This window comes from Hippocampus guttulatus, chromosome 12 (genome assembly GCF_054856545.1).
Source record: "Hippocampus guttulatus isolate MCC_2025c chromosome 12, RoL_Hgut_1.0, whole genome shotgun sequence".
Classification (NCBI taxonomy): domain Eukaryota; kingdom Metazoa; phylum Chordata; class Actinopteri; order Syngnathiformes; family Syngnathidae; genus Hippocampus; species Hippocampus guttulatus.
The window spans coordinates 3472637-3499661 of record NC_141272.1 but is presented as its reverse complement, the minus strand read 5'-3'; the positions used below and the strand labels follow the sequence as shown (position 1 = coordinate 3499661).

Below are 27025 nucleotides of genomic sequence, written 5' to 3'. Positions count from 1 at the left end.
CATCCGCACCGACACCCACATTTATGGACAATTCAGAGTGTTCAATCAGCCTGCCATGCATGTTTTTGGAATGTGGGAGGAAACCGGAGTACCCGGAGAAAACCCACGTAGGCACGGGGAGAACATGCAAACTCCACACAGGAAGACCAGATCCGGAATCGAACCCACGACCTCTGCACTTTGAAGCCGACGCACTAATCAGTCGACTGCCGGGCCGGGATGGAGATATCGAGAGAGAGAGAGATCTATATCGATAGATGGAATGATCTGTGGTTTAAACAGTCAAATGCGCATGATTAGCATATCTGTGTTCTTTTTATTGGTGATTTGGGACATGAATAATTATGCTCCATGAGTGACCTATAAGTGGCCATGCCAAGTCCAAAACATTAAAAAATAATAAATAAATGAAAAAAAAGCATCCCCAGAATTTCTGCCACTCTTTCCTTGTGTGTTCTAGCTCACTTTGGGAAGCAAGGGAAACATGAGCAAAGGCCTAGTGCAGTTTCAAATATGAATCTAGCGGCACACGTAAACGAACATAAAAGTCAAGTCAGTCAAGTTGATGTTCTTGTTTATTTTTCTTGATTCTTGAACGACCATCTTCCTTTGAGACAAACTCGCAGAGGCAATCGGACAACCTTAAAGAGTCCCATGCATAAAGTGTGATTCACATGAGGATGACTGTGAAGATGAGGGGACCAACGGAGGGCTTAAGTGGAGTCTTTTGTGCCTTCGAAGCCCTTGAGAGGGGCTGTTAATGCTTCTCAAGTGGCATTCCAGATAGGAAAAGCTGTCGTGCTTCTGTGCCGGTGGGTTTTCCGTAAGCTGCTGGTTAACGGCACAATTGGATTCCGGACGATTCAAAAACTTTAAAAAATCATTTTCATCTACTATTGCTGATTACGTATTTGTTCACATGACGATCCATTGGTGGATTACAGGACGCGTGTCTGCCGTTTCATCGTGGGCAGACGGTTGTATGGTTTTTATTGCACACCCGTACCTCAATATAAGACACAAAAATATAAACGGAATAAAAACAAACAGCGGATCAAACTGCAAGAGGCGAAATGGTCGACCCACTACGCAATCCTGCAGTAAATAAAAGCGGCCAGGAAGATGAATTTGGTCGTTTTCTAAGACAGTATCTTGATGTAGTCCGATGTAATATTTAGACCGGACCCATTTCTATGCGCTCTCCTCTTGCCGCGCTGTATTGCGGGTGCTGCTTTTGTTTAGATATCATTTGGCAGCGTACAGAGGCTCCGTGTCTGAATCGTCTCCAATTGCTTCTGCCTGACGCCGCGCAGATAAGCTCCGATTTATCAAGTTGAAAACGTACGCAGATATGACTATCGCCGTCCATAGCGGCTTAATAACAGCTGCTGGCGTCGATAGTTGAGTTCACGCACGACATCCGCATCGTCCAAAAAAGGAGATCATGAAGGATGCAAGAATTTGAAAAGATGCGTTCAGACAAATGATTTCTCTATTCTCGCCTACGCTTCGGATGACTGCGATACATTGTTTTGGATTTTACAAATCATAGAGGCCACGTATGAAAGCTGTTCTTCTATTTAAGACTCAGTGAGGCGTGCTTGGTGTCGACCTGGACCATACACACCTTTGAGGAAAAGAGCTTGGACCATTTTACAAAGATGCTTTCCCCAAAGCAAATGTAGTCAGATTCTGCATGATAAGTAAGCCGAATTAATTAAAAAAAAATTTTTTTTTTAAATGATGTTTTGGAGTGACATGACAAAAAAAATACAGACGTTTTTTTAGTGGACGTGAGTGGCTTTGCCACACTCAAATGCTCTGACGTTTTTTGGTAATTAAAAAGTGGTTTTGAAAAGGGACAATGTAGTGATTGCCATCGCTAGTGGAGAATGTTGCAAGCATGACATTTGACATCACATGCTTGAAATTTTCAAACGTTTGAAATTGATTTTTTTTTTTTTTTTTTGCATCCGTTCCACTAGCTACGGAACGACTACATGTCCTTGATTACGCATTTATTTATTCATTGAGAAGCGCTCTCCGAAGGTGCTGAACTTCGGTTTCCAAGCAAGTGTTGCGATGACGAGATTAATTACGCCTGGAGTTGTGCCATAACGCAGCCATGCTCAGCTTGTCCAACGACTTTAGAGTGAATGAACAGCAAACTCCTGTTTGCCTTCAGTTTCCTGAAGATGTGTTGAAACGATTCCACAGAATTTATTGATGATGACTTCAACCGTGTTTGTGTACGTTTATACGGTAGATGGCTGCGCGCTGAGGAATGGGAAAGCTCGATGTCAATAAAAATGACACAAATTGGCTTTTCAGCATTGATTTTTCAACACAAACTGCACCTCTGACCAAAAAAAAACTCGACTGTGCTATCATTTTTTTTTGGGAATGCACCAACATAAATACAGTCGTTACAACACATTTTCAACATTTCCTGATTGCTCCCGTTAAGAATTTCTATTTACACAAGTGATAACAAAGAAATACCATCAGTGTATTTAAGTGCTAAGAAAGTAAGTGCATTTTGTTTTTTTTGTTTTTTAATAATGTACATTTCCAACTGCGGAATCTTCAAGTGTTCATTCGGAATAAAATGCATGTCATTCTTGTAAGCCAGGAGTAAACGTCAATGCATGGGTCAGTAGTTTTGTCAACACCGAAAGAAATTCAATTAAATTAAAGCAAACATTACATTGTTATCAAAAGAACATTTCATCCCTTCCAGTGTTTTGTTCGGAGTAAAATCCAAAAGACACATCCTCCGTGTCATGTCATTGTCCTTCATTTTGGTAGGATTTCTCACATTTTCCGTTTTTTTTTTCTCCGGTGCCCCCTGCCCCCCTCTCGAACCTGACTTGGTTGAAATTGTGCTGTCTTATTGGCAGGTTGTCATCACCGAGACACCCGCACTGCCCAGCGAGGCGTCCTTTGACGACGTCCCTTTCACACACCTCTGAAATAAAAGCCGCCTGTCGCCATTCTGTGCTTTGCCATACTACATCGCCACGGCTTTGTCCATTTCTTGGAAAATGTCTCATGTCATGGACCTCGAAGGCCATCTTCATCAATGCATATCCAGAACTCCGATGACAGACGTCTAACAACAGAAAAGACCAGGACGCGATAAGAAAGTGTGGACATCAATTCGAAAACCTCACGAGTGTGTCTGTAAGCGGTTTTCAGGTGTGTTATATGGTCTTACTTTGCAGGAGATGTGGAAGAAATGGTTAAACCTCCACATTTGGGTCTGTGAATTGTTTTTTCCCTTCGTTTACGAGGATGGGCTTCTCTGTTCTCGTGTGCCAAACAAGTATCTGATGATGAAAAGAAAAGCAGAAGAAAAAAAAAACATTAGTAATTGCGTTTTTGTTTTTTTTGTCTCTTCTGGAGTTACGGATATACAGCAATTTAAAAAAAAAAAACATTTAAAATGAAGCCCGAAAGCTCACAAGCCTATCTTCGGACAGTAGGCGGGGGGACGGCCATTCGCACTCACAATCACACCGTGAGACAATTCAGAGTGGTCCATTCACCTGCCAGGCATGTTTTTGGAAAGTGGGAGGAAACCGGAGGACCCGGGAGAAAACCCACACAGACACAGGGAGAACATGCAAACTCCACACAGGAAGTCCGGGGCCTGGAATTGAACCCCGCACTTCCGTACTGTGAGGTGGACATGCTAACCAGTTGACCACTGTGCTGCCAGTTCTAAATAATAATAATAATGTACACTGCTGCTTTCAACAGCCCCAAGGATGCTTTTTAGAGATAGAGTGACCTCCTTTCCTGTCATCCAGCTGTGACGCGGACTGAATATGTATACAGTGGTTTAGATATGCCGGGAGCCCACTTCCGACTTTGCGCACGTATATACGAGGTTAATTGTCACACTTGCAAGGGAGCCCAATGCGCAATTTCACCCGATTTTTGTCTCCCACGTCTAAATCCACACCATCTCTCAGTCGCCCTCATCTGTAATCAGCGCGGTGTCCTGACCTCGCTATTTCCTCCAGCTCCCGTTACGCTCTCTCAGCGGTTCCCCGATTTGCCTGCCTTTCATTTACCCCTGTGGATGGCTGAGGAAGGTCAAGAACAGGCTGGCTGACACTATCTTTTTCTGTCTCTATGGGCTTGGTTTACGGCTGTTGGCAAGATGAAGCCCTCTGGCTGACTGAAAAGAGCTTTTCTGGAGCGTAAACTGCCCGTGGGCCATGAGCAAGGATGGACGCATATCTATATATGTGCACATATACACAGTACACATATTTGTGTGAATATATTCTTCGTAGATTATAAAGATAAATTACTTTCGCACCCTATGCATCATTTTAACAGATCATTTCTATTTAACAAACTTGCGGGGCTTCCTTAACCACTTGCAAGTCATAAAATATCGTACAAACCATTTAAAAAAAACAACAACAGCGGTATTGACTTACCTTAGTGCAATTGTCGGCTTTGGGTTCCAGGTCGTTGAGTGTGACAAGTTCCCGCAGCAAGCTACTTTCCTGGTAGCCTCCCTTCACCCCGCGAAGCTTGAAGTACGCCTGCGGCTTGAAGAGGATGAGCCTCAGGTTGATGGCGAAGCCGGCCATGTCGATGGCAAAGGGCCGACTGGGGTCGAACACCGTTTTCCAGCCGTACACTTTGCCGGCCGCGTTGACCTTGGGGGACTCATAGCGCAGGCCGCCCACAAAGGCTACGGGCCACACGGACACTTTCTGAGTTGATCTCATCTAAGCAGGGAGAAGAGTGACGGGAGGGAGTGAATTAGTCATGTGAAAAAGTCGACACGACAGTGCGACTAAACGCGACGATAGAGGCTTTTTAAGAGCTGCTGCTATCATTCATCACGAAAGACTGACTATTGACCCGGGCCATTTTGCGCTGTACGGCTGACACATTGTCAGACGGAGGCCCGTCACCCGCATTGTTCAACAGGTGGCCCACAATGGAGACGATTAGCAGAGATCATATTTGAATAGAATAAGTGTGAACGTTCGATGTCTTCTCGGAGTGGCCGAGTGAATCATTTGAATCATTCATCTTTGCCTTGGACTCAAAACGCTGTGGCGTTTTATATGGTAAGAAACGTGGAGGAGCACCGACCACTTTCAGAGGCTCCGTACTGTTGCTCTCCGATGGAAAAGATCAATGCCATTTTCAATGCAAGCTCAATTGCCATTCAGGGACGCCGGTAGGACTTGGTTTAAATCATTGACAGACAAATTTGTGTGACCATACCACCGTAGGAACTGAAATCCATCAAAAACTGAGGATTGCCTTTTTTTTTTGCCCGGTTGCCGGCAACATTGTCTTGGTAAAGGCCATCGGTGTATGAATTTATTCATATATGCTATATGTATACACATATATAAGCACAGAGTATGACACCAACTCGAACTGCATTTAAAAAAAAATTTTTCGTACAATATTATCATTGTTTATTTTGACATGCATTCTTCAGGGATGAGAAAGGTGTCAAAGAGGCAGCTCTACAATCACATACTTACCACAAACTAAATACAAAAGGCTCAACGATACACTTTGATGGTATCTCGATAACTTGCAAAGAAAATGAACATTTTTGTAGAGTTTCTTTGTTTGGTCGTAATGAAAGACATATCCAGAGAAGTATGCTTTTTAGAAAGACAGGCAATAATATTCGGATAATAACAGCAATTTACTCGGCCTTTCTAAAGTGGCTGAGATAGAATAGAGTGGAATACATTTTCGCCTGATCGTGATATTTATTTTAAAACGCTTGTGGTTGCAGCTTTAGGAAATGGTGTCCTCATTTTAAAGGACATACGGCACAGACTCCTTTCAACCTTGTTTGCACAGTTGTCAAGCAGCGGACGGCGGTCGTATTTTCACTGGCGTCAGCAAAAGTCACCGCGGTCGGATTTGTGTCTCTCTTTTTGTTTTTATTGTCCACTCTCCCTTTCTGTCGTCTCTGTCCTTTCAGGGCTGTTATACCGCCGCGTAAAAGGGCCTTTTGGAGGTGATGGAGCTCTTCGGAAGTTGACTGAGCACTTTGGCTGATTTCCGGAGAAAGTTAACGACAGGCCATGTCAATACTTGACACTTGGCTCCCCGCAGAATTCCCCTCTGGACCGATACCCGAAGGACGTGGCTCACGTTTACGCGAGGAATTTAGCTGACGTCAAGATGGATGGCTGGTCGGCGTGCTTATTATGGAGCAATCTTCTTTGTGCTTGTTCGGAGCAAAATACTGACTGGCCCGAGTGAGAATCTTCTGTTGACTATGTATCACAGTTCCCGACAAAGCGGTCTACGATACGGCCATTGGTTTCCCATAAAGCGCAAGAGTATCAATGAACATTCAGCGACACAAAACGGTCAATACGGACACTTGCTTGGAAGCTGATAATTTTCAGCATCCTAATCAATGCGCCCCTCTGCCTCACTCTTTAGCAGAGTGGCCGCGGAGCATTTTGGGCTTTTAACCCTTTGTGTGCTCATGACTGAAAAGCAGAACCTTTAAATTCAAATGCCCTTGAGATTGTACAATTTGGAATGGAATCAAAATTGTTTAACACAAAGCCCCTCAAAGCAGCGTCGGAAAGACTCTCATGCATGATGTCACAGTACAGATGTCAGCAGACCTCTGCTCGGCCAGCATCGAAACCTGCTTTGAGATACACAACTAACCCAGTTTAGGATGTTTTTTTTAGATCAGAGTCGTCGTTTGGATGATATATATATTTTTTTGGGTGTGACTCGCTGGATGACAACAGTGAAATCAGTCATTTCGCAACATGGAGCAGTTTGGCAGATGGTGAGCAATTCTTCAAAAAAAAAAAGACGTTTCAAGATGTCATTGCCACTCCCAGTTACAGTTCAATGTCGGAATGAGAATTGCACATTGGGTATCCAATTGCTTTGCTTTAGTTACTAATGTATTTTTGTTACAGATTTCTTGCTTTATTGTTGTATTTATGTTAGTTTCTCCAGCGATGGCTGTTTGAAAGTGCTCAAAAAATACAGTTGAGCTGAGACGATCATATTGCTTTGCTTTAGTTCTAAGTCTGTTTAGCGTAATGCTCATAAACAATGCAAAAAGCATTGACGCCATGGTGTTGTAAACATTTAAGTAATAAATATTTGAGCAAAAACAGTGGAGTAAAACATGCATGATGATGACATAACTCAGGCATATTCTTTATCCTCTGTGAAGAATGACTATAATTACTGAGCCTTAGGAGCGTTGACCGGCTCCATGTTTGTCCGAACCTAACCTCACTATGCAAGTATCAAAAGATTGACTTTCTGCATTTGCTGTCGTTGTTTTTTTACCAAGGCTTAACATGGGAGTGTTCAGAGAAGAAGATGAGAAAAAAAAAGTGATACTAGGAGAGCAAAGAAACGGACACTAACCTCCTCAAAGAGCTCCAGACTGTAAGTATTGTCATCGTCAGCAAAGTATACGATTCCAGCTTGGGTGCCATTTGCATTGAAGGTCTCCCTCAGCCAACGGAGTGCCAGATTTCTCTGCATGGTCCCGCGGGGGATTCGAGGGTCCCTCGTGTCCCCGCGCAACTTATAGTTCCTGGGCGTCTCGACATTTAAGTGGGTGTAGTTGAGACCCGTTTCTCTGAGGAGGCGCGTGACGAGGGGCGTCCTCCTTTGGGAATCCTCCACCAGAATCCAGTGCAGGTTGGGAATGTGGAGGAAGGTGTTAGCCAGCCGCGTCAACTCGGCCTTTTGCACTGGTCGGCTGTACGTGGGCGTGATGATGTGGATGGTGGGCAGCACGTCAGACCAAGGCGGTGGCCGCGTGTACACATACTCGGTCCTCACCACCTCCACTATGTCCTTATCTGAGGCGCAGTATTCCTTGGAGTCTCCTGCCTGGCCTCCTGCCTCCCTCTTGCCCTCAACACCGTTACCTGCAGGTTCAAGAAGACGTGCGAGGCATGAGTGCAACCGAGGGCCGCCCTTTGCATGCTTTTGCCTCAGGTGACTTAAACCCAAAGTGGGTAAAGTGTACCTGAGAGTCGGTGGCGCACCGCAAGCCTCTCTGGAATGATAAAGATCTCTTTTACTAGGTGGTGACATGCTGCAAAAGGTGAAAGCAAGCACTGAGAGGACAACACAGCTGACGGACAAAGAGATTGTGCTAGGAGAGCATGGAAAGAAAGCAAGAAGCAAACATCGACTTTGGAGTTTCCCGTATCAGGAAGGAAAATATGGTGGATTCGCTCCTCTTGCGTTGAAGTGTCAACACGTCCGCTCTTATCTACTGACTCGCCTGCTGTGCTGCTGTCACAACTGTTTGGGTTCACATGATTGTTGTGAATGCTATGCAATGTCAAAGAAGCAATAAAAATATGTTGTATAATGTCCATCCATCCATCCATTTTCTGATCCGCTTTATCATCACAAGGGTGACGGGGCATGCTGGAGCCTATCCCAGGTGCCTTCGGGCAGTAGGGGACACCCTGAACCGGTGTAATTAATTCAATGTTTCACATAATAAAACGGGGCAGTCCAATGCGCGAGTGGTTAGCTCGTCAACCTAACAGTGCAGAGGTTGTGTGTTCGATCCCAGCTCTGGCCTTCTTGTCTGAAGTTTGCATGTTCTCCCCGTGCCTGCGTGGGTTTTCTCCGGGTACTCCGGTTTCCTCCCACATTCCAAAAACATTGTTTAAGTTCCTGTCATGAGGGGTTTGGTAACAAAAAAATGCTTACACTACAGTATCTCTCTTATTTAGAACATCGAAGAATTTTACATTTTTGGAAGAGATTTTAGCAAGCATCATTTGATTGGCTTTCGCGGTCCACAGCAAATATTGTGGCGGGCCAGATCGGGCCCCTGGGCCTTGAGTTTGACACCTGTGGGTTAAAGTGACAGCTCCCCTTTATTGAAAATTATTTTTACATTTAAAAGAGTTACACGTAAACAGTTCTTGGGGTCATGGGTATCTTTATACAGTAGCTGCGTTTGAATGGCTTTCAAGACCCCCGCCCCCCAGCCTAGTGTACAAGGCAAGTTGTGGTCAGGCTGTGGGCACCCGTGTGCTTGGTTGCACCTCAGGGGACCAGACCAACTTCTTGAGCCGCAAACCGTCACGGTCTGTGATCCTGACAGCCGTTCTCATTCGGAAACGGCCAAGGGACCCACAAGCAGACGTGAGCTACTTTGACCTTCGTGTGCCGATTTCACCGGCTTGAGGCACCCCTTCGCTCGAAATCATATTTCAAAGCAGCGCAAGGATTTTGTCTTTGGCTGATCCTATTAATATCCATCCCCTCTTTCAGCAGGAAACTGTGCCTGAGCACTGTGCTTAAGATTTCTATGAAAACACTTTTGCTTCAGTCCTTTGTCATGACGAATGGAAATATGAAGCCACTTCGCTTTTCCGGCTTGTGGCACAGAATGGACAGGTCCAACCTGATCAAATCATATGACACATGAATGTAGAACATAAGTTGGTATAAAGTTTGTTATGTTCCATATTTTGTCGAGATCATGGCTCCTCTCATCAAGACATAAACGTTAACGTTGGAGCATCTAAAATGGTATTATAAATTCAACAATTTGGCAATGGCGGCGATAATACAATTCTGAAATAGTATATTATAGAAATAGAACCGTGGAGGATAATTGATGCTTTTTTCATTTTGCCGTGGCTAAAAACAATCTTCGTCAAGAGTTCATCCACAGAGCCATTCGCACTTGAGACATAAAAGGGGATTATTTATTTATTTTTTTGGGTGCAACGCATAGATTAACACAATCTACTGATGGCCAGATGTTCACAACAGCCTGCCAGCGAGGATGTTGCCAAAACCTCCGGCTCCTCTTTATAAGAGCTCACAAAAGCAAGCCTGTGAGCGGTCGAGGTTAAATGAATTGAAATGAGGAGTTTTAATTTGGTTTCACACCTCACCGTTTCCTCGCCGGCGCGCTTCAAGGCATTGAAGTGTCATTTGGTGTCACTGTATTTACATTGGTTCTTGTGTATTGGCCCCTTTTGGATGTACAGTATTTTTTTCGAGGTCATGAATCGAAGACAAAGACGCATTGATTTGCTGTCCATCCAATTAGGCTTTGTTTACCCAAGAGCTTACTTGACATTTTCGACTGTTGCTGTGCAAGCTCGGCAGAGAAAGATCGGGATGCTCATGAATATGATGTATGAAAGAAGCGCATGTTGTTTGGGCTCCATTAAGCTAATTGCTGGAAACATTTATGACATCAAATGCAGCTGAAACGAACCCCGCAATTGATTAGTGGCGAATGTCAGTCGGTGGGAAATTGTTCGACCCAAATGGATGAAACACGTGATAGATATCTGGTTGAATAATTGGGGTAATATTTACCCACACAATGCTTGACAAATTTATAAACAAGCATCACATATTGGTTTCAGAGACCGTCAAGCACTTTTGTACCTTTTTAAAGAGGAACGAGAAATTTGGAACTGAATTAATCTTTTTATGCACGCATTTGAGGTGGCTGACTGGGCTGCCCCGAGAATTCAGAAATTAACCAAACATAACATTCAAATGCTAATGTTCTGTAAATAATTTCAATTTTCATAATCAAGTAATAATTAATAATCATTCATCTTTTTTTCTCTCGTTTTTTTGTAAAATAGGACTGCCGTATTTACCCTTACAGGGGCAAAAACAACAAGAACAAAAAAAAAAGTCCTGGGCTTTTAATATTGTACTGTTAATGCATAAATATTATTGTAGGTTGGTCGAACATATTTGTTGAGACTACACATTTTTTATGATATGTCCTACAAGCTTTGAAATTATGCCAAAACAGTATTTTGTTTCAATGTAGCATGTGCGTACTTTCAGAGGTTTATATCATGAACATAGGAAGACTGGATTCTTTTCTTATTTTCTTTCTCTGTTATGTTCGACCATATTTTGGCTTGTGTTTTTCACAGAAACATTTATTGTAGCATTTTCGACTCATTTCTTGCACGTTCTCCTGTTGCTTTTGTGTTTGGGATTGATAGAAGCTCGGGAGCCTCCTCTCGCAAAACCCGCAACAACTGGATAAGCCGCAATGAAGTCGATGATCACGGCAAGAGAGAGCCTCTAAATGAGCCGGCTCCCCGTCTAAACATGAAGTGCGGTGTGAGGTTGGACGACCCGCTTTAGATTCGATATGGCTTGTGGAGTGTGTCCGCAATACGTACCCTTATGGATTGCGAGGAGCGGCGCGATGGCGCTTTGGTGCCAAACTGTGATGAGCAGAGTCCAGGGTAGCACGATCAACACGATGGCAAGAATATCTCTTCTCTTCGGCATCTCCGGGATTGGTTTTGAGGCTCTGCATTACCTGCGGGGAAACAAAACACACACATCGTCAGCCATGTCTGAACTTGTCAGCCTCGAAGTTTAAGCTAGCGTGGACACATGGAAAATAAACTTCACACCGCAGCCATGTTGCTGAATTTTAATTGCTGGGAAACGACTGGTGCATTTACAGCGCCTTAATTAGCATTTAACGACTCCGGAGCAGCATAATAAGCACTTGAGCTCGCCCACATTCGTACGGGATGAAAATTTGAAGACAATAGAACAAGGAGGGGTCGGGGGGGGGGGGGGTGATTAATGGACTTGTGTTAGTTGGCAGAAGCTAGGACACATGGCGAATGAGATTGTGGAGCAGCAGAAGTCGATAGGAAAAAATAAAGACAATAAATAGAGTGTCTCTTAAAGTGTGACTGGCAACTAAAAGAAGGTTAACACCGCAGGAGGAAGCCCTGGAGGAGGAGGCGGTGCCAGGTGGCATCAATGAGGAAGGGTTAGGTCCGTCCGTCCGTCCCCCAATTTAACTGATTCGTTGTGTGTTCTATTTCGTACATCTTAGGGGCCCGTTATGGCTGTTGCTCATCATGGCATGCGTGTATCATGCAGTAACGGGTCGATCGCGGGACAGGTTGGTTGATCGAAAAGTAGATCTTCGGTCTAAAAAAAAGTTTGGGCAAGCCTATTTGACATGATATGGGACGTAGCTGACAACTGCGATACTCACCCACAGTCAGAACTGGATCATGGCATCACGGGTGATGCACAGCCGAGAAGCCCACGGAGTTTTCTGGGTGAGCTACGCAGCAGCAACATCATGCAATCCTCTTGCACCTCCAACCAGACAGGCGACTCTTTGAACACGTCTGTAGGATGAAAAAGTTTCATCAGTAATAATGTTGATACATTTCAATGGTTATTATCCCACTTTTCCTCTTTACCATAAGTGGTACCCATTCTGTGGTCATAACCAGGATGATGGTTTGGAGTTCAAGTCTTGTTTGACTGTCAAGGCATACTTTTGCACACGATTTGAACGGGACCTTTCTTGGGGTGTTTGACTTGGGAGCTGCCACTCCACGTGTGACCGACGTATCAATTCCGATCTGGTGTTTGTCTCTTACTTCCCGTAAATCCTCACGGAATTCCTCTGACTGTCAAAACCAGAGTAGACTGTATCCAAAGCCGTGTGGCAACATTCCTCAAACTGACAGTCGTTCGCTTCCCGCGAGTTCAACACGCAAAAGAAATATAGCAGCAATGGAGTGCATCACTCATTTGCTTTCAAATGTTTTTTTAAATTATTTTTTTAGCTACATTTTTTGACCGTATGAATGGAAACACCCCAACAATCCAAACCATTACAAAAATAAACTGTGAGTAACAGTCACAGATGACATTCAAGTCGCGGGTACGCAACCAAAAGGGAGACTAATAAATAACGCTAGAAATTCAGCCTTTTAATTTTCCAAAGAGCACACGAGTGTGAGACACAAAAGGTCAAATTGGAAGCAATGCCCCGGATATGAAACACCCGCCTTATCAGCAGATTTGTGATTTTCAACGAGAATAAAATAAACCACTCCAGAGAATCAGTCCAGCACACTGAGGATGACCGAGTTGCCCTGTGAAAACGGAAGACCGGTATAAAAGTCCAACGCTATTGCGAGACCAAGGGCGAGATGGGTTATGCAACAACACACAGAAAATCATTGAATGAGAAAATGTCTCCCTGGTGAAGACAGAACAGGCGGACATGAATTCCCAGATGTTCTTGTTAACAGCAGCCAACCAGAATCTTTGGCGATAAAGAATTACATACGACTACCTCTGGGATGACGAGCCACCTTGGATCAGTGTCCCCACTTGACAACCTCCTTCCGCAAGCGCCTGAGTACGAATAGCTCGTTTTTCATCCACTCCACTCGCTCTTGTGCCTTTTATGGCGTCGCCCCATTGTTTTTTGCCACAAAACAGCTCCGACAACTCTGATGACAGGTACAATTGTCTTGGGGCTGAGATCATGACATGACGGGCTTCCGGCTCGGTATTATTGTTACTCGTACAACTATTGGCATTATGCGAAGGAAAGGCCCACATCCGAAAGGCACCACCTCCCACTATCTACACACACGTGCTGGAAAGAGATTCAATTCATTGAAAATGAAATTAAATAAATATTCGGTATTGAATATTTTTTTATATAAAATATTTTAAATAAAATATAAATGTTATGAATAAATCAAATGAAAATGAAAAATCTTCACTCTGATCGTCATCGTTTCCCCAAAAATGCTAAAACTGCAGTTTGCATCTGCAATTTGGTGACAATCCTCGGAAAAATACAGGAGCTTGAAAACTAGGCGTTTTGGCATTGATTATTCAAATCCAGTACCTCCGACATTCTTAATAGTACCGGTAATGCGACATTCATGGATTTTCAACGCGAGTTCACGAAAGGTCATCCACATGCAAGTGTGGAGTTACATGGCCCATCAAAGCGATTCGCACCTGAAGGCTCTCGAGAGTGGAAGACTCATGAAGTGGATTTACGTTTCCAAAAATAGAAATGCAGTCAAAGCAAATCTGTATGAATACTGTTCAAAGTGCACCAGATACTGTCCTCTTAAAATCAAGGATGCTGTACTGTCTTCTTTATTCGACGAATTGCGCAACTAGACCTAAAAACTGTATAGGATCATACAAAATTAGGAATAAATAAGATTAGCCTTTTCCCGCACAATTTGGCCCAATTACTGCAAATGCTACTTTTCAAGCTTGATTTAGGCTACCCAAGAAATCTTGAATAAGCCATTAGCTGTGAGGATCGGCTGTGATTGATGGCCCGAGTCCATGCCAGGATCAGCCTGCCTCAGCAATGATAAAAGATTTAGGAGCACCAAGCCTAAAGGCAACTTGTTTTCTGCCGATAACCGCAGGGGAAGAATGCAGCCCGCCCTGAACTTCTTCTGACCAATTTATTGAGCTGCTCGCTCAGTCAGACCGCATTTTCAACGCGGGCCCCGGCGGGAGCGCCACGAAAGCTTCTCATCGCAAGCTTGGCCACGGTGAGAGACCTTCAGCGGGACTGTCGAGTCTCCGCATCTGAAACCAGCACCAACAGTGTCAGCTTGACGCTGTCTGGTGTGATCTTGAGGGAAGCCACGGGCGGGATGATGGCATCGTTTCAGATTGTCCTCAGTAGGCTGCCAATGGTACAAGTTCAAGTTGTTTTGCAAAAGGTCCGTTGTGGCTCGGCGGACTTTGATCAGAATTGGGTTTCTGTTGCGGGGGATTTACACAAACTATGTGGATCACACTGACAGGGCAGTTCAACAATAAATTACGGAGTGTCCTTGGTTTACAACACTTCCGACGTTCAGTGTTGTTAGTTGACAAAGAGTACGCCGTGGCATATTCTCAGTTACTGCCATAGCCACTGTTTTATATTTCGGGCCGACAAATGTTTTTCAGACCATGATCCACTGTAATATGGATTTCATCACTGCATAGGTTCGCGATTCCGATTTCCCGTCAAATTTGTGTTGGATCACCGCCATAAGAACGGGACTCCTTCACAAACCGAGGTCTCTCTATATTATATTCTCTGTAGAGAAGATGAAATGACAGTGTAAATAATTTGCACAATTTTCTAAATTACTTGTCAATTAATTATACAATTGTTTTAATTTGACTTTTTTTGTGGGTGAAGATAGATGGCACCGTATTTCTTGAGTTTTTTGGCAACATTTTCTAAACTTCATTGAGCCCCGGCGCACCGCCAAACAAAAAACAAAACAAAAAAAAAAAAAAAACAGTCAAGAGGCGAGCAGCAGCATTCGGGACCAACTGGAGACACTTAATGGAGGATTGGCTGACTCCAAATGAAAATGACAGTAATCAAGCCGGGATGTGACGAAGCTCACACTTACTGTACTTAACTACGCACTGACCTATCACATGACATCCCAACAAATAGTTCCAAAGAAATATTCCAACATAATTCAACAATATCAACATTTCACAGCGTATAGAACATGCCACAAAAATGAGCCAATATTAAATTGGCACTTACATGGCTGCAACTACAAACCTTGAAATATCCATCCATCCATCCATCCATTTTCCGAACCGCTTGATCCTTACTAGGGTCGCGGGGGTGCTGGAGCCTATCCCAGCCGTCTTCGGGCAGTAGGCGGGGGACACCCTGAATCAGTTGCCAGCCAATCGCAGGGCACACAGAGACGAACAACCATCCACGCCCACACTCACACCGAGGGACAATTTAGAGCGCCCAATCAGCCTGCCATACATGTTTTTTTTGGAATGTGGGAGGAAACCGGAGCACCCGGAGAAAACCCACGCAGGCCCGGGGAGAACATGCAAACTCCACACAGGGAGGCCGGAGCTGGAATCGAACCCGGTACCTCTGCACTGTGAAGTCGATGTGCTAACCACTGGACTGCCGGGCCGCCAACCTTGAAATAAATGGCCCTTTTTTTTTTTTGCATCGATACTCATTCATTGACTCTCTCTCCTTAGTGTTTTGGTATAAATTAGAAAATGCCACCCGTGGTGTGCATAATAAACAACATCAATTCTGAATTAGTCACCTTCATTGAAAAGGCAGTGAATCGATACATTTAAAAAAAAAAAATCTCTAGCGAGTCTGCGGGGCTGATTCATGAATGCGGACTGCAACATTTATCTCATGAAATGAGAGGCTTGGAGTCTGCTGGGAATCAATCGCAAGCGCTTGTGACATGTTTCACCATGCGCAGGCTTATTAGGCTTTGATAAGAGGTCAGAGGTGGGAAGCGGGAGTTTCCGCATTCATTAGCTAATTAAAGGTCACTTTCTGAGCGCAAGTTTTGCCGTCTTCATCTTCTATCTGCACTGAGTTAGGAGTGCTGTAATGAGGGTCAAGGCCTGGACCTCTCCAAAGAGAGTTTCCCCTCGCGTCAAAGTCTTCCAATTATGTGCCTTTGGAAAAGGAAAACTTGTGTAATTATCAATTTGATCATTGTGAGGGGATTCACATCCGGCGCTGCGTTTGGGAATTCAAGTCGGCAACTGCCATCAGGATAATAACACAAAGAAAAATCGAGGCTTTTCTGGAGAGCAACGCAAGTATTCGCCCTGCGAGTGTAAAAGGGATAGAATGCAAGCAACAATGAATCATAAAAGGTGACATCCATGACCTTGTGCATGTCGCGGTCTCCAAAGAGAAGCATAGATTTTGCCATATGAGCACTTTTACCGGAATACAAAATGATGTGTGGCATATTAACTGGCAAGTCATTCGGATAATGGTTGTGAGTGACTTTTTTTTTTCCTTAATTGCCCAGACTTTTCCAAACTCAACATTATAGATCTTTTAAATTTGAATTTTGGCACGTGTATTATATTACATTTCCTTTTATCTACCAGTCGAATTCGTATACATTGAGAAATCCCCTTTGTAAAACAATGTGATTTTATCAATAAAAGCAAATTATTGAACACGTGAGCCAAATAATAGATTTGTTTTTACCATTGGAGTGGTGCATCAAGACAAAATAATGCCGTCATTGTCACTTTCGAACAGCAAAGCAGGAAAAGTGTCTTGTCAGAAATGGAATATTTTCCAAAGACATTAGCAGCCACAGGGAAGCGGGGACTTGCCTTGACATCCTAAACCAGTGCAAGTCATGCGTGTCTCCAAAGTGTCAGGTTTGCTTAGCTGCATCTACAAACAGGCTCAGACGTTACAGCATGTGTGTGTGTGTGTTTTATTTCAACACCATTTTCTACAGGAGAGCTCCCGAATCTCTGTGCTACTGTATGCGCAAATCATGCACATCACAATTAAGGAGCGAACACAGCTGGCAGTGAGTTCATGTCCTTCTCTGGTGTTTACCTAATGACATAATTACTGCGGCGATGTGATTTTTTCATTCTTTGGCGTGCCGTGATTAGCTTGGAAGATGTCAGCTCATGTGTGGCTGTGACAGTTATTAACTTGGCTAATTGGTGGATACGTTATGTTTGTCGCACACCTTTTTGATGCGATCCATGATTCGGAGCATATTAAATGGCTCATCCTCAACATAATAGCATCAGTGTTAAATTTAGGTTCTGGAGATTTCACTCTGAAATTTGAATTTTCCTTTCATGTACCGGATTTTTTTTATTTATTTTTTGCTCAGCGTAAAAGCACTGACATTTGGAGATGCCTGCTAAAAATGTCAAAAGAGCGACAGTGTTGAAAGAGAAACAGTAAGTCAGCAAAAGGTGCCAGCTCAGCGTGCCAACAAGACATTTTTGACATTTCAAAGTGAGACTTTGGTAATTTGCCCTTTGCCTGCCTGTGAAATAATTGCTCATCGCTGACGATTACCGTTTGTCCTCTTGTGTCAGGAGCCTGCGGCCCAAGCACAGCCGCAGAGCCACAGGACAGTACACTGTTGACACGGCAAACCTCGGCATTCTGGAGGTGACTTTGCAAAGATAACAGGCGCAAGTGCTTGACTGGCAGCGTGTCACTGGATTCAGAGGCGGCTTTAAGGAGACCGTGTACACACTCGTGAACGGCACATTTTTATCCTAACCCACGCTTATCAAACAAGAGTGCGCGCGGCGTCGTGCTGTGACAATCTGTCACAGCTGTCACGTAGCTTGAAGGGGCTTGTTTTAAACTTAAATTGACATCGTTTCTCGAGGCACGTCGCCGTGTTTCGACTGGTTCGCCCATCTGCCTCGCAGTGCAGAGGTCGTGGGTGCGAATCCTGGCTCTGGCCCAGCTGTGTAGAGTTTGCATGTTTTCCTCGTGTCCGCGTGGGTTTTCTCCGGGTAAAAACATGCACGGTGGGTTGATTGTACATACTAAACTGTTTTTGGGTTTGAATGGCTGTTATTAATCTATGTGTGCTCTGCGATTGGTTTGCAACCAGTTCAACGCGTACCCCGCCAACCACCCGCCAAGACAACCCGGAAGTTGGATGGATGGGTTTCTTGAGGCAGTGAGAGAAGATGTAACATCAGTGAGTTAATAAAATAAAATGAAAAAAAAAAAGATGTTCATGATGATGTACATGTACATATATTTAATATATTCACACATCACATACACTATAGACAGGCAGTCAAGTGATGGGTGTGGCTATATTTTTGTCAACCCATTCTTCCACCTTGCTGCCCCAGAGATTCAGATATCCGACGTCATAATGGTGGCGTCCAAAAAATGCATACTTGAATTTATTATATTCTACACCGCAACGGTCTGGCTTAGAAATTGGGTATATCGCTATGCCATCCTTGCCATTAGTTATTTGGCAAAAAAATAAAAATAATAAGTTACGCAAACAAATAACGACACTCTCTTCAGGAATAAAAACAAATCTTGTCAAGTCATGTGTTTTGGAATGCTATGATGTGTGATATTTCCATTTTTCATCAGCGCTGAATGAATTAGATTACTGTGTCCCAAAGGGATTATCAATTTTTCAACACTGATAATAAAACAAAACAGACTGCACTGTGATGAGGGGAAAAAACACACACAAAAAAACAACAACTCAGTGTAGCCAGGCAACAAGAAAGACAAAAAAAAAAAGGCACAGTGGCTAAAAAAATAAAAAAAATACATGAAAAAAAAATCCTTAGGTCCTGAGTCAAGTTTTCATCAAACTGGAACAATCTTCTATTTGTTGTCTTTGTGCCAACTTTGCAGCCAGCTCATATAGTCCCATTTTTCACCACCGTAGAGTGTGTATTCTCTGCAAGTCCTCTTTTCTGCAGGGATGCAGACACACCAACGGGTGATTTTCTTCCCTCCTATACTGTAAGGGTGATCAATAACCCGCAGGCTGAATGAAACCACCCGTATCTATCCATCACTCGTCTGCACCACAGCACCCTTGTGAAAGGGTGGTGAGCGGTCCAGCCAGTGTCTATAACAAGTCCCCTTGAGGTCTGCTGCATTTCATGTGGAAATGCTGCAATTGGGCTACCATGCTGTCAAGTGCAGGGAGGGAAGGGGTAAGGGGGGGGGGGGCAGACTTGAACTGTGACAAAAGGAAGAGGGATGGCCCTTGGCAAACAACCCACAATCAGCATTTATTCATTTGCGCTGTCCTTCTTCACGACTAATCGCCACCAATTGTACAGCGATTGCAGACTTTTAGATAAGATACACTGGATAACAGTTGCATGACCCGAATGTTGAAAAATTCAGAACTCAAGGAATATTTTCCTGATATGGGCCTAATTACACAATAAGGCAGGACCGCTTGGGCAGCACGAGCCGGCTAAATTCAACAAAAGGTTTGGAAATAGGAACAATTCTCCCTTTGCATTAAAATATTTAAATTACAGAAGTTTTGCTGACTCGGCGGCCTGGTGATCAAGTGGTTAGCGCGTCGACCTTACAGTGCAGAGGTTGTGGCTTCGATCCCGGCTGTGTGGAGTTTGCATGTTCTCCCCGTGCCTGCGTGGGTTTTCTCCGGGTACTCCGGTTTCCTCCCACATTCCAAAAACATGCATGGCAGGCTAATTGAACACTTTAAATTGTCCCTAGGTGTGAGTGTGAGCGTGGATGGTTGTTTCGTCACTGTGTGCCCTGCGATTGGCTGGCAACCGGTTCAGGGTGCTGCTCGAAGACGGCTGGGATCGGTTTCAGCACCCCCCCGCGGTACTTGTGAGGATAAGCGGATCGGAAAACGCACGGATGGATGAAGTTTTGCTCACCACTCAAAGTATTACTCCATCATACATTTTCACCAGAGTCAACGAAGAATAATTAGACAAATGCTTTTAACTCACGCCGGGCACCTCTGCAACATAAATCACCTCTGCAACATAAATCACCTTTGCCTTACACTTTTTGATAGTCCGACACTTTCATTTTAGAACCGGTGAACTTGTGAAAATGACGGTTTTATGACGGTGAACTTTGAGCTTGGAACGAATGGCCGTTGTTTCCGGTGGGGATTTTTACAACCAGGGGTGGTCTACACCAGCTCCATCAGTTAACATACTGCATGTCATCAGGACTTTGACACATTTTCAACTGAAGTTGCACTCGGCCCTCTGGCCCTTTAACCTTTAAGCGCAGCGGCATCATTTCGAGATGGATGGAGGACAAAAGACACAAGCTACATTCGGAAAGGTCGCAATCATTCATCGCCCGCTAATTCTGCAATGGTGACAAACTTTTACTGCATCATGAGCTTTGTAGTTATTTCCAAATAATACAGTATTTGTGGACCCGTGTGTCTGAGACTCACAAAAGTTGCTGCTTAATATTAATGTGCAGTCAATTCCCAGAACTAGTTATGTAGGTCATGCTTTTGAGAGATAAAAATGATTCAAACGCTGAAGCTTCTCTTGTGCTCATTTTGCGAAGAATTCTTCTTTTCCAGACCAGGGTTGGGCTCTGCTTGCATCTTATATGAGCCACGGTTATAATAGCAACTGTGCCAGGCGATTGCCCGGCGACTTGGCTTGACAGGAAAAGCTGCATGTTGTGCCCTGAATAATTCACCGTTTGATAGGGAAATGTGGAGAGCGTGTTCTCATTTTAACAATAAAATTGCAAACGGTTGCATCACATGGCAACACTTTTTGCCCGGCTTGGGACATGTGTTTTCGACTGAATTCCTTTCCTGAGCAAATACTACAACATCTGTAGTGTCAGCACGGTTTACTGTAAATGCCAGACCTGAATAAAGTGCAGTTCTACGACATGGCAACTTAAAAAAATTGTTGTTGTGTTTTTAAAAAAAGCAATCATGAACATGCTGATAAATGAACACTTATGCAAGTTATCAATGATCCCAGAGGGCACAGACGTCAAACTTAAGGCCCAAGGGGGAACCAGATCTGGCCTGCCACATCATTTTATCCATCCATCCATTTTCCGATCCGCTTTATCCTCACAAGGGTTGCGGGGGGTGAGGGGGCGGGGGTGCTGGAGGCTATTCCAGCTGTCTTTGTAGGCGGAAGGCACCCTGAACCGGTTGCCAGCCAATCGCAGGGCACACACAGAGACGAACAACCATCCCCCGCTCACACCTCGGGACAATTTAGAGTATCCCATTAACTTGCCATGCATGTTTTTGGAATGCGAGAGGAAACAGGAGTAGCCGGTTTCAAACCCACTCAGCCTCAGGGAGAACATGCAAACTCCACACAGGGAGGTCAGATCGAACCCACGACCTCTGCACTGTGAGGTCGACGCGCTAACCACTCGTTCACCAGGCCGCCCCCAAAAGCAAATCAATCACGTCGCCTTCCACGATGCTTGACCAACTCTAACGTTCCAAATTGTCATCTGTAATACATAAAGGTGCAGGCATCAAGTAAGGATGACATTCAATAACTGTACTTGTTGAATGTAAATCCATCACTATTATGTGATTCGGCAATTAGTGCTGTGAAATTCAAATAATGGAGCGGCACAGCAAGTTTGTGTCATTAATGAACAAAGAGCTTGTACAAGAATGGGAGCAGAGCAAAGGAGGCAAGCAATGTGTTTTATGCATTAAGAAGCCTGCATCAATGCACGACAGTCCTCGTTTGCAAGCGTAAGGAGAAAATACAAAGGGAGCTTCTTTTTTTGTTTTTTTTTTTGAAGGTGCAATCCCACTAAATAATTAATTCTTGTACAAAAACCTCAGTCCGGGCATGTTTATCAGCAAGGCCAAGCGAACGAACGAGAGACGCTGGAACAGAAGGGGAAATGCTCTTACTCCGAATAATAATGCCCAAAGGTGGGACGTAGAAAATGACGGTCTATTCTTTATATGATGTGTAGCCTTAGGTCAGGACATACAAATGTAATCTATTTCGATGATGCAATTCCCGAATCAGCGTAGCGCTCTATTTGGGAGATGATTGCTGCTAAGGTGATACAAAGACGCAAGAAGCACTTGAAGGAATTCTTTTTTGCTTCTAGATTATCTAACTGTCATAATAATTACCACTTATTTAAACTCTGAAAATACTATTGTGTGTGTGTGTATATATAATCTCCTGTCACATTGATAACTTTCTATCAATTGCTTATAGATCTCTTCCGTGACCAAGCTGCCGTATTTGACCCTCTGCTGACCTCGCAATGACATCCTAGTTTAATCGAAGTCAACTTCAGTGACAGCATCATGGACACAGCCAGAGGGATCATCGATGTCTCATCGGCATACGGTTCTGTGAGTTGACATTTGTGTTAGCGAGGGTTTTTTTTTTTTTTTAGCCCACACATCTGTGCAAACCGGAAGAGTTCATACCCTTCCCATGACAGGCAGCGATGGTTGCCGTCTATCAATCTATGATGTGAGGCCGCTTTGCCGATTAGCGAGTGAGTGCGTGCTAATTCAACTTGCACCAAACGAAGGGGCAGGCAGGCGGATTAGAATGATTATATAACATATGCTATTCGCTACGGTAAGAGAGACTGGAAAGCCAACGATGATGTCAATTGTGAGCTGGCATCACTCGGTGAAGCTGAAGTATGCCCGACAGGAATAGTGCGCATGAGATAATGTCACACGATACAGTGTAGCCAGTTGAACAGAAGTGATCACCTCCGGTGGATATAAAATGTCGACACAGCCCAGTTCATATGCGAGGTTTTTGTAATGCCACCATAATACTCCAACTAATTGGTATTAATTGAACAATATTGTGCAGGCGTGTCCATAATTTGCATTGTATGGTACTGAGAGGTGTTCACATGATCTTTTTAAGGCATCGATTTTGGCAGAACTTTTGCACTAGATCTCATTCGATTGAACAAATGCCTCTCGTCAGGCCCTATAAAGACTTGAATTTTTGGAATTACTTTTCCCCTAAAAAGTCGACACTATTGGCAATATTTTCTTAGGTGGTAAGAGCCTGACAGTCTATATGTGGTTTAAGAGTCACCTACTCTTTCATCATTTGCTGCCTTCACGCTTTTAAAATGGGTTCGATTTTTCTAATCCGCAGCATCGACCCATCTAAATTCACTCGTACTGTTCCAGCATGTGCCTTACAGGCACGAGATCTCAGCCTGGTATGAAATCAGAGGTATCAGAGATTGGAAAGTTGAGTGTATCTCTCAGATCATTTTGACCTCTTCCTCCTAATTCATCGACTGGCTGCCCGAGTGAAAATGGAGCCGTTATTTGATGTGCTGCAAGGCTGAAAATAGCGAGAGCCAAGGTATGACAGCCAAAATCTTATTTTATCAGCCTTTACAAAGCAAGGAAAGGAATAGGCCAAAGGATGATTAAAATGGATGCTGCACGACGCAATTGGGGGGGGGGGGGGATAGAACTATTAGAACATCAATACCATATTTGGGCAATAGGGCCATTTATTATTACCTAATTACCGATAGGGGGGTCGTTTGTGTATTAGGCGGGAAGCCTTTATTTTTTCTAACATCAAGAAGAAAAAAAAAACATTCCAGTTGCACTGAGCAAAGAAAACACCGCCTCACATTCATCAAGCCGCAAAAAAAAAACCAAACCCTCAGCATGAAAACGTGCGCACATCGCAGCCACACTGTCAACTAGAAGACACTCACCGGTTTTCCTCCGCTTGTGTCTGCTGCACCCGCAGGCCCCTCCTCCTCCTCCCTGCGCCGCCGTCGTCGTCCTTTTGCTCTTCGCCTTGGTGTGTCGTCCAATTCTGTCACAACTTGCTCCGGCTCCAGCCCGCCTTAATTGATGCCGCCCGGAGAACAGAGACGAGCTCGCTCGCGGGTGCTCAAACGACGTGGAAATCACGCCAAAGGCGACAGACGAACTCCCGAGAGGAGTTTGCCGTGCTAGAGAAAGGAGAGACGTGGGTAAGAATGGGCCTCCTCTTTGTCACACAATGAGGAGCATTGACGGACGGGAATGAAGCCACCGGATCATTCGCAGAACGCAGAATGGAATTGGAATTTGTGTCAGGAGGGAAAACGGACCTCTTTATCTCAGTAGTCCGCTGCAAAAAAAAAAAAAAAAACCCAGTGTGTCACGGTAAATTATCTTCTTAATTGAAGGCGAAATGATCTCCTACAAATAATGTGTTTCGGTTCATCGATCAATGTCAGCAATTCGTTGCGACAGGCGCAACCACAAAAGTTCCAGTCAAGTCTTTTTTTTTTTTTTTGTAATTTAATTCGAAATACATTTGAAGATAAGTGCTGAAGGCGTGCTAAGGCTGAGAACTGAATTGCATTAACTCTTTTTCACCTCCTCGATTGTCAGGATTTTTGGGCGTGGTTTTAAAATGGGGCCCAGGAAGGCACGTGGCCCATTAAGCTACGCCGACAAGTTGCTCGATCGAGACGTGACACACAGAGCGAGACAACCGAGTTGGAGAGCTGCGCTGCCAATTGGGATGTGACTAGCAAACATTGGCTGCATCCAATACTCCACAGCCGCGCTCCAGGATCCGTCGTTCAATATGTTAAGCGCCTCGTACTTGTTAAGGTTCCTGACCAGGAGCGGATCTCACAAACGCACACCAAGAGAAGCTCGAATACAATACATCCAACATAAAATGCCGGGAACAAAACAACCGGGATAAGAACGAGTCGAACCAAAAGTGCTTGCATACGGCAAGGGGAATAATTAATTTTTTTTAATGAGTTTTTATTGCAAATGGGCCGACTCACTCATCAGAGCCCCAAAAAATAAATGAATGAATAAAAAAACTTCTGACTGCAGAAGGACCAAAGATTGCTTCAGATCTCAAGCTGTGCTAGAGCTCATCGAGGGTTGAAAGCTCAGAGATCAACCACAGCGCTGATCCAAAATGTGTCTTTTGAGCCAAATTGTCGCTATGGTTACCACACTGGATTGAAATGACCCTCTGATTGGAAGTGTGATGTACTAAGAGCAAAATCCATCCCTTGCTTTCAAGATAGACTGCTTTTAATTGAGGGCGGCCAGTAAAAGTCATGACAGTTTGACATTTTGTAGCACACACACACACGTGTCAGTTTCTGCGCTTTTCCAATTTGAACTGTGAGGCACACAAATGTAAGGAGTGTGCAGTCTTAGGCCGAGCTCCGAAGCCACGTGACGGTCTGCTGTGGCTTTAATATGGGCTGACTGCATATATATATATATATATATGTGGGTACCTGACAGTGATGAATGTAGGACAAAGCGGGGAGAGGAGGGAGGCGGGGGTGGGTGGGGGGGGGGGCACCACACTATGAGAGCAGAGAAAGAACGATGGTCGGAGGATGATGTATTCATTGATGGCGAAGGCGCAAATGTAGAAAATGCACCTGCACTTTCATATGTGCGGTGGTCATCAATGCATCCATCATCTGGAAATATAAGGGGGGGGGAGGGGGGGGCTTTTAAAGGTGTCTCTTGTTTATCAAATGAGTGGATGAAGAGCCCTGAAGGTGCAATCCTTCTCCTTAATGCACCAGAACAATATACAGTACATGCACAATGCTCATGTGCCCGAGGAGAAAAAAAAAAAACGCACAGAAAGAAAGCAGAACCAACAGTCACTGCATGTACTCCCACTGGAGACAACAGGACGGACATCTGCACAATCAAAAGAGCTCGAATCAACAATTTCATGCAAAACGAGTGCAAACATTTGCCGAGGTGGAAGGTTTGCGGAGAAACGGATCCTAGATACCGTGTTGGTGCAAATGCGATCAATCCGATGTTAGAACAGAGCCGTGCCTCTGTCAATGATTTGGCATTCATTGTTTGTGTCATTTGGGGAATTGTGACGTGACTCTGAAAACGACTCCATGATTAATTCAGGATCATCAGTGGGTGAGTAAATGCTTTATTCTTGCAGAAGTGTTCATATTAATAATTCGCAAGTGGGTCTTAGTTCAGCATCTGTCTTGGAAAAGTTCAATGGACCCGCATGGTCTCCATATTCCTCCTCCCAAGGCTTATTATCCATCCACTTTGTGCTTCGGAAAAGTGTCATATAGCTGTGACACCTCGGGATAGAAAAAGGTGGCCCATCAGCCGTAATTGGAGGAGCTGCAGTTGTCTTTCAAGGGATGGAGGGATGGAGGTTGTGAAGTGATCAATCCCCCTCCTTCCAAACCCCCTCAATGAAAGCACAGCGCGGAATTCCCTTCGGTGTTTTTTTTTCTCCCCCACACAAAAACAATCCTCACGCACATCGGTAGAACCCCGAGAATCGTAATTAGCCACTTTGCTAATTGTCAAAGGAATGGCGGCGCGTTAGATTTAGAATTAACCTTTCATAACGTTGCCATTCACCAATAAAGGAAATGTCAGAGAGGTAATTATCACCAACGTGATTGATTGGAAACATTTCCCCACAATAATCTTGCCATTGTCCTTCCGCGTGTCAGCAAAGTGCACAGTATAATCGCTCATGCTGTTCGCAGAAACAATGAAATAATATGAGACTGATGATAATTTGGCCGACATGCAGTCGGCTGCGCAAGTGCTGCTCAGGAGGAAAAAGGTCTTTTTTTTTTTTCCAACCTCATGTTGTTTTGTTGTTTCGGTCTCCATGGTGACAGAGCAGCTGTGCCTCGTCGTGTGTAAGAACAGATTGGCCCAGGTTAAATCTTGAGGTGTTTTTCGCTAGCCAGCCCTGTTGTCCCTTCACTTGCTGAAGGAAACGTATGATGGGGAACTCGTTTGAAGGCAGCTGCAGCATCACTGACTGCAACGTTGTTGTTAAATGTGGAAATTGAAAACACTAAAAATATACACTGAAAAGAATCATTGTC

The 27025-nt window shown here is 44.2% G+C and overlaps 1 protein-coding gene across 4 annotated transcripts in view; it reads right to left on the bottom strand.

Annotated features, from left to right (window-relative positions):
* Positions 1 to 557: 557 nt before the first annotated feature.
* The window catches only part of b3gat1a (beta-1,3-glucuronyltransferase 1 (glucuronosyltransferase P) a), a 48844-nt gene continuing 22376 nt past the window's right edge, over positions 558 to 27025 (bottom strand). The window contains exons 2-9 of one of the 4 annotated variants that reach the window (XM_086125557.1): positions 23867 to 24109; positions 12044 to 12182; positions 11202 to 11344; positions 8030 to 8098; positions 7417 to 7928; positions 4455 to 4751; positions 3218 to 3329; positions 558 to 3112 (exon numbers count right to left, since the gene is read on the bottom strand). In XM_086125557.1, the coding sequence (XP_085981683.1) occupies positions 3243 to 3329; positions 4455 to 4751; positions 7417 to 7928; positions 8030 to 8098; positions 11202 to 11313 (1077 nt within the window). In that variant the 5' untranslated portion in view covers positions 11314 to 11344; positions 12044 to 12182; positions 23867 to 24109 and the 3' untranslated portion in view covers positions 558 to 3112; positions 3218 to 3242. The other 3 variants (XM_086125558.1, XM_086125559.1, XM_086125556.1) reach the window with 3 other exon arrangements.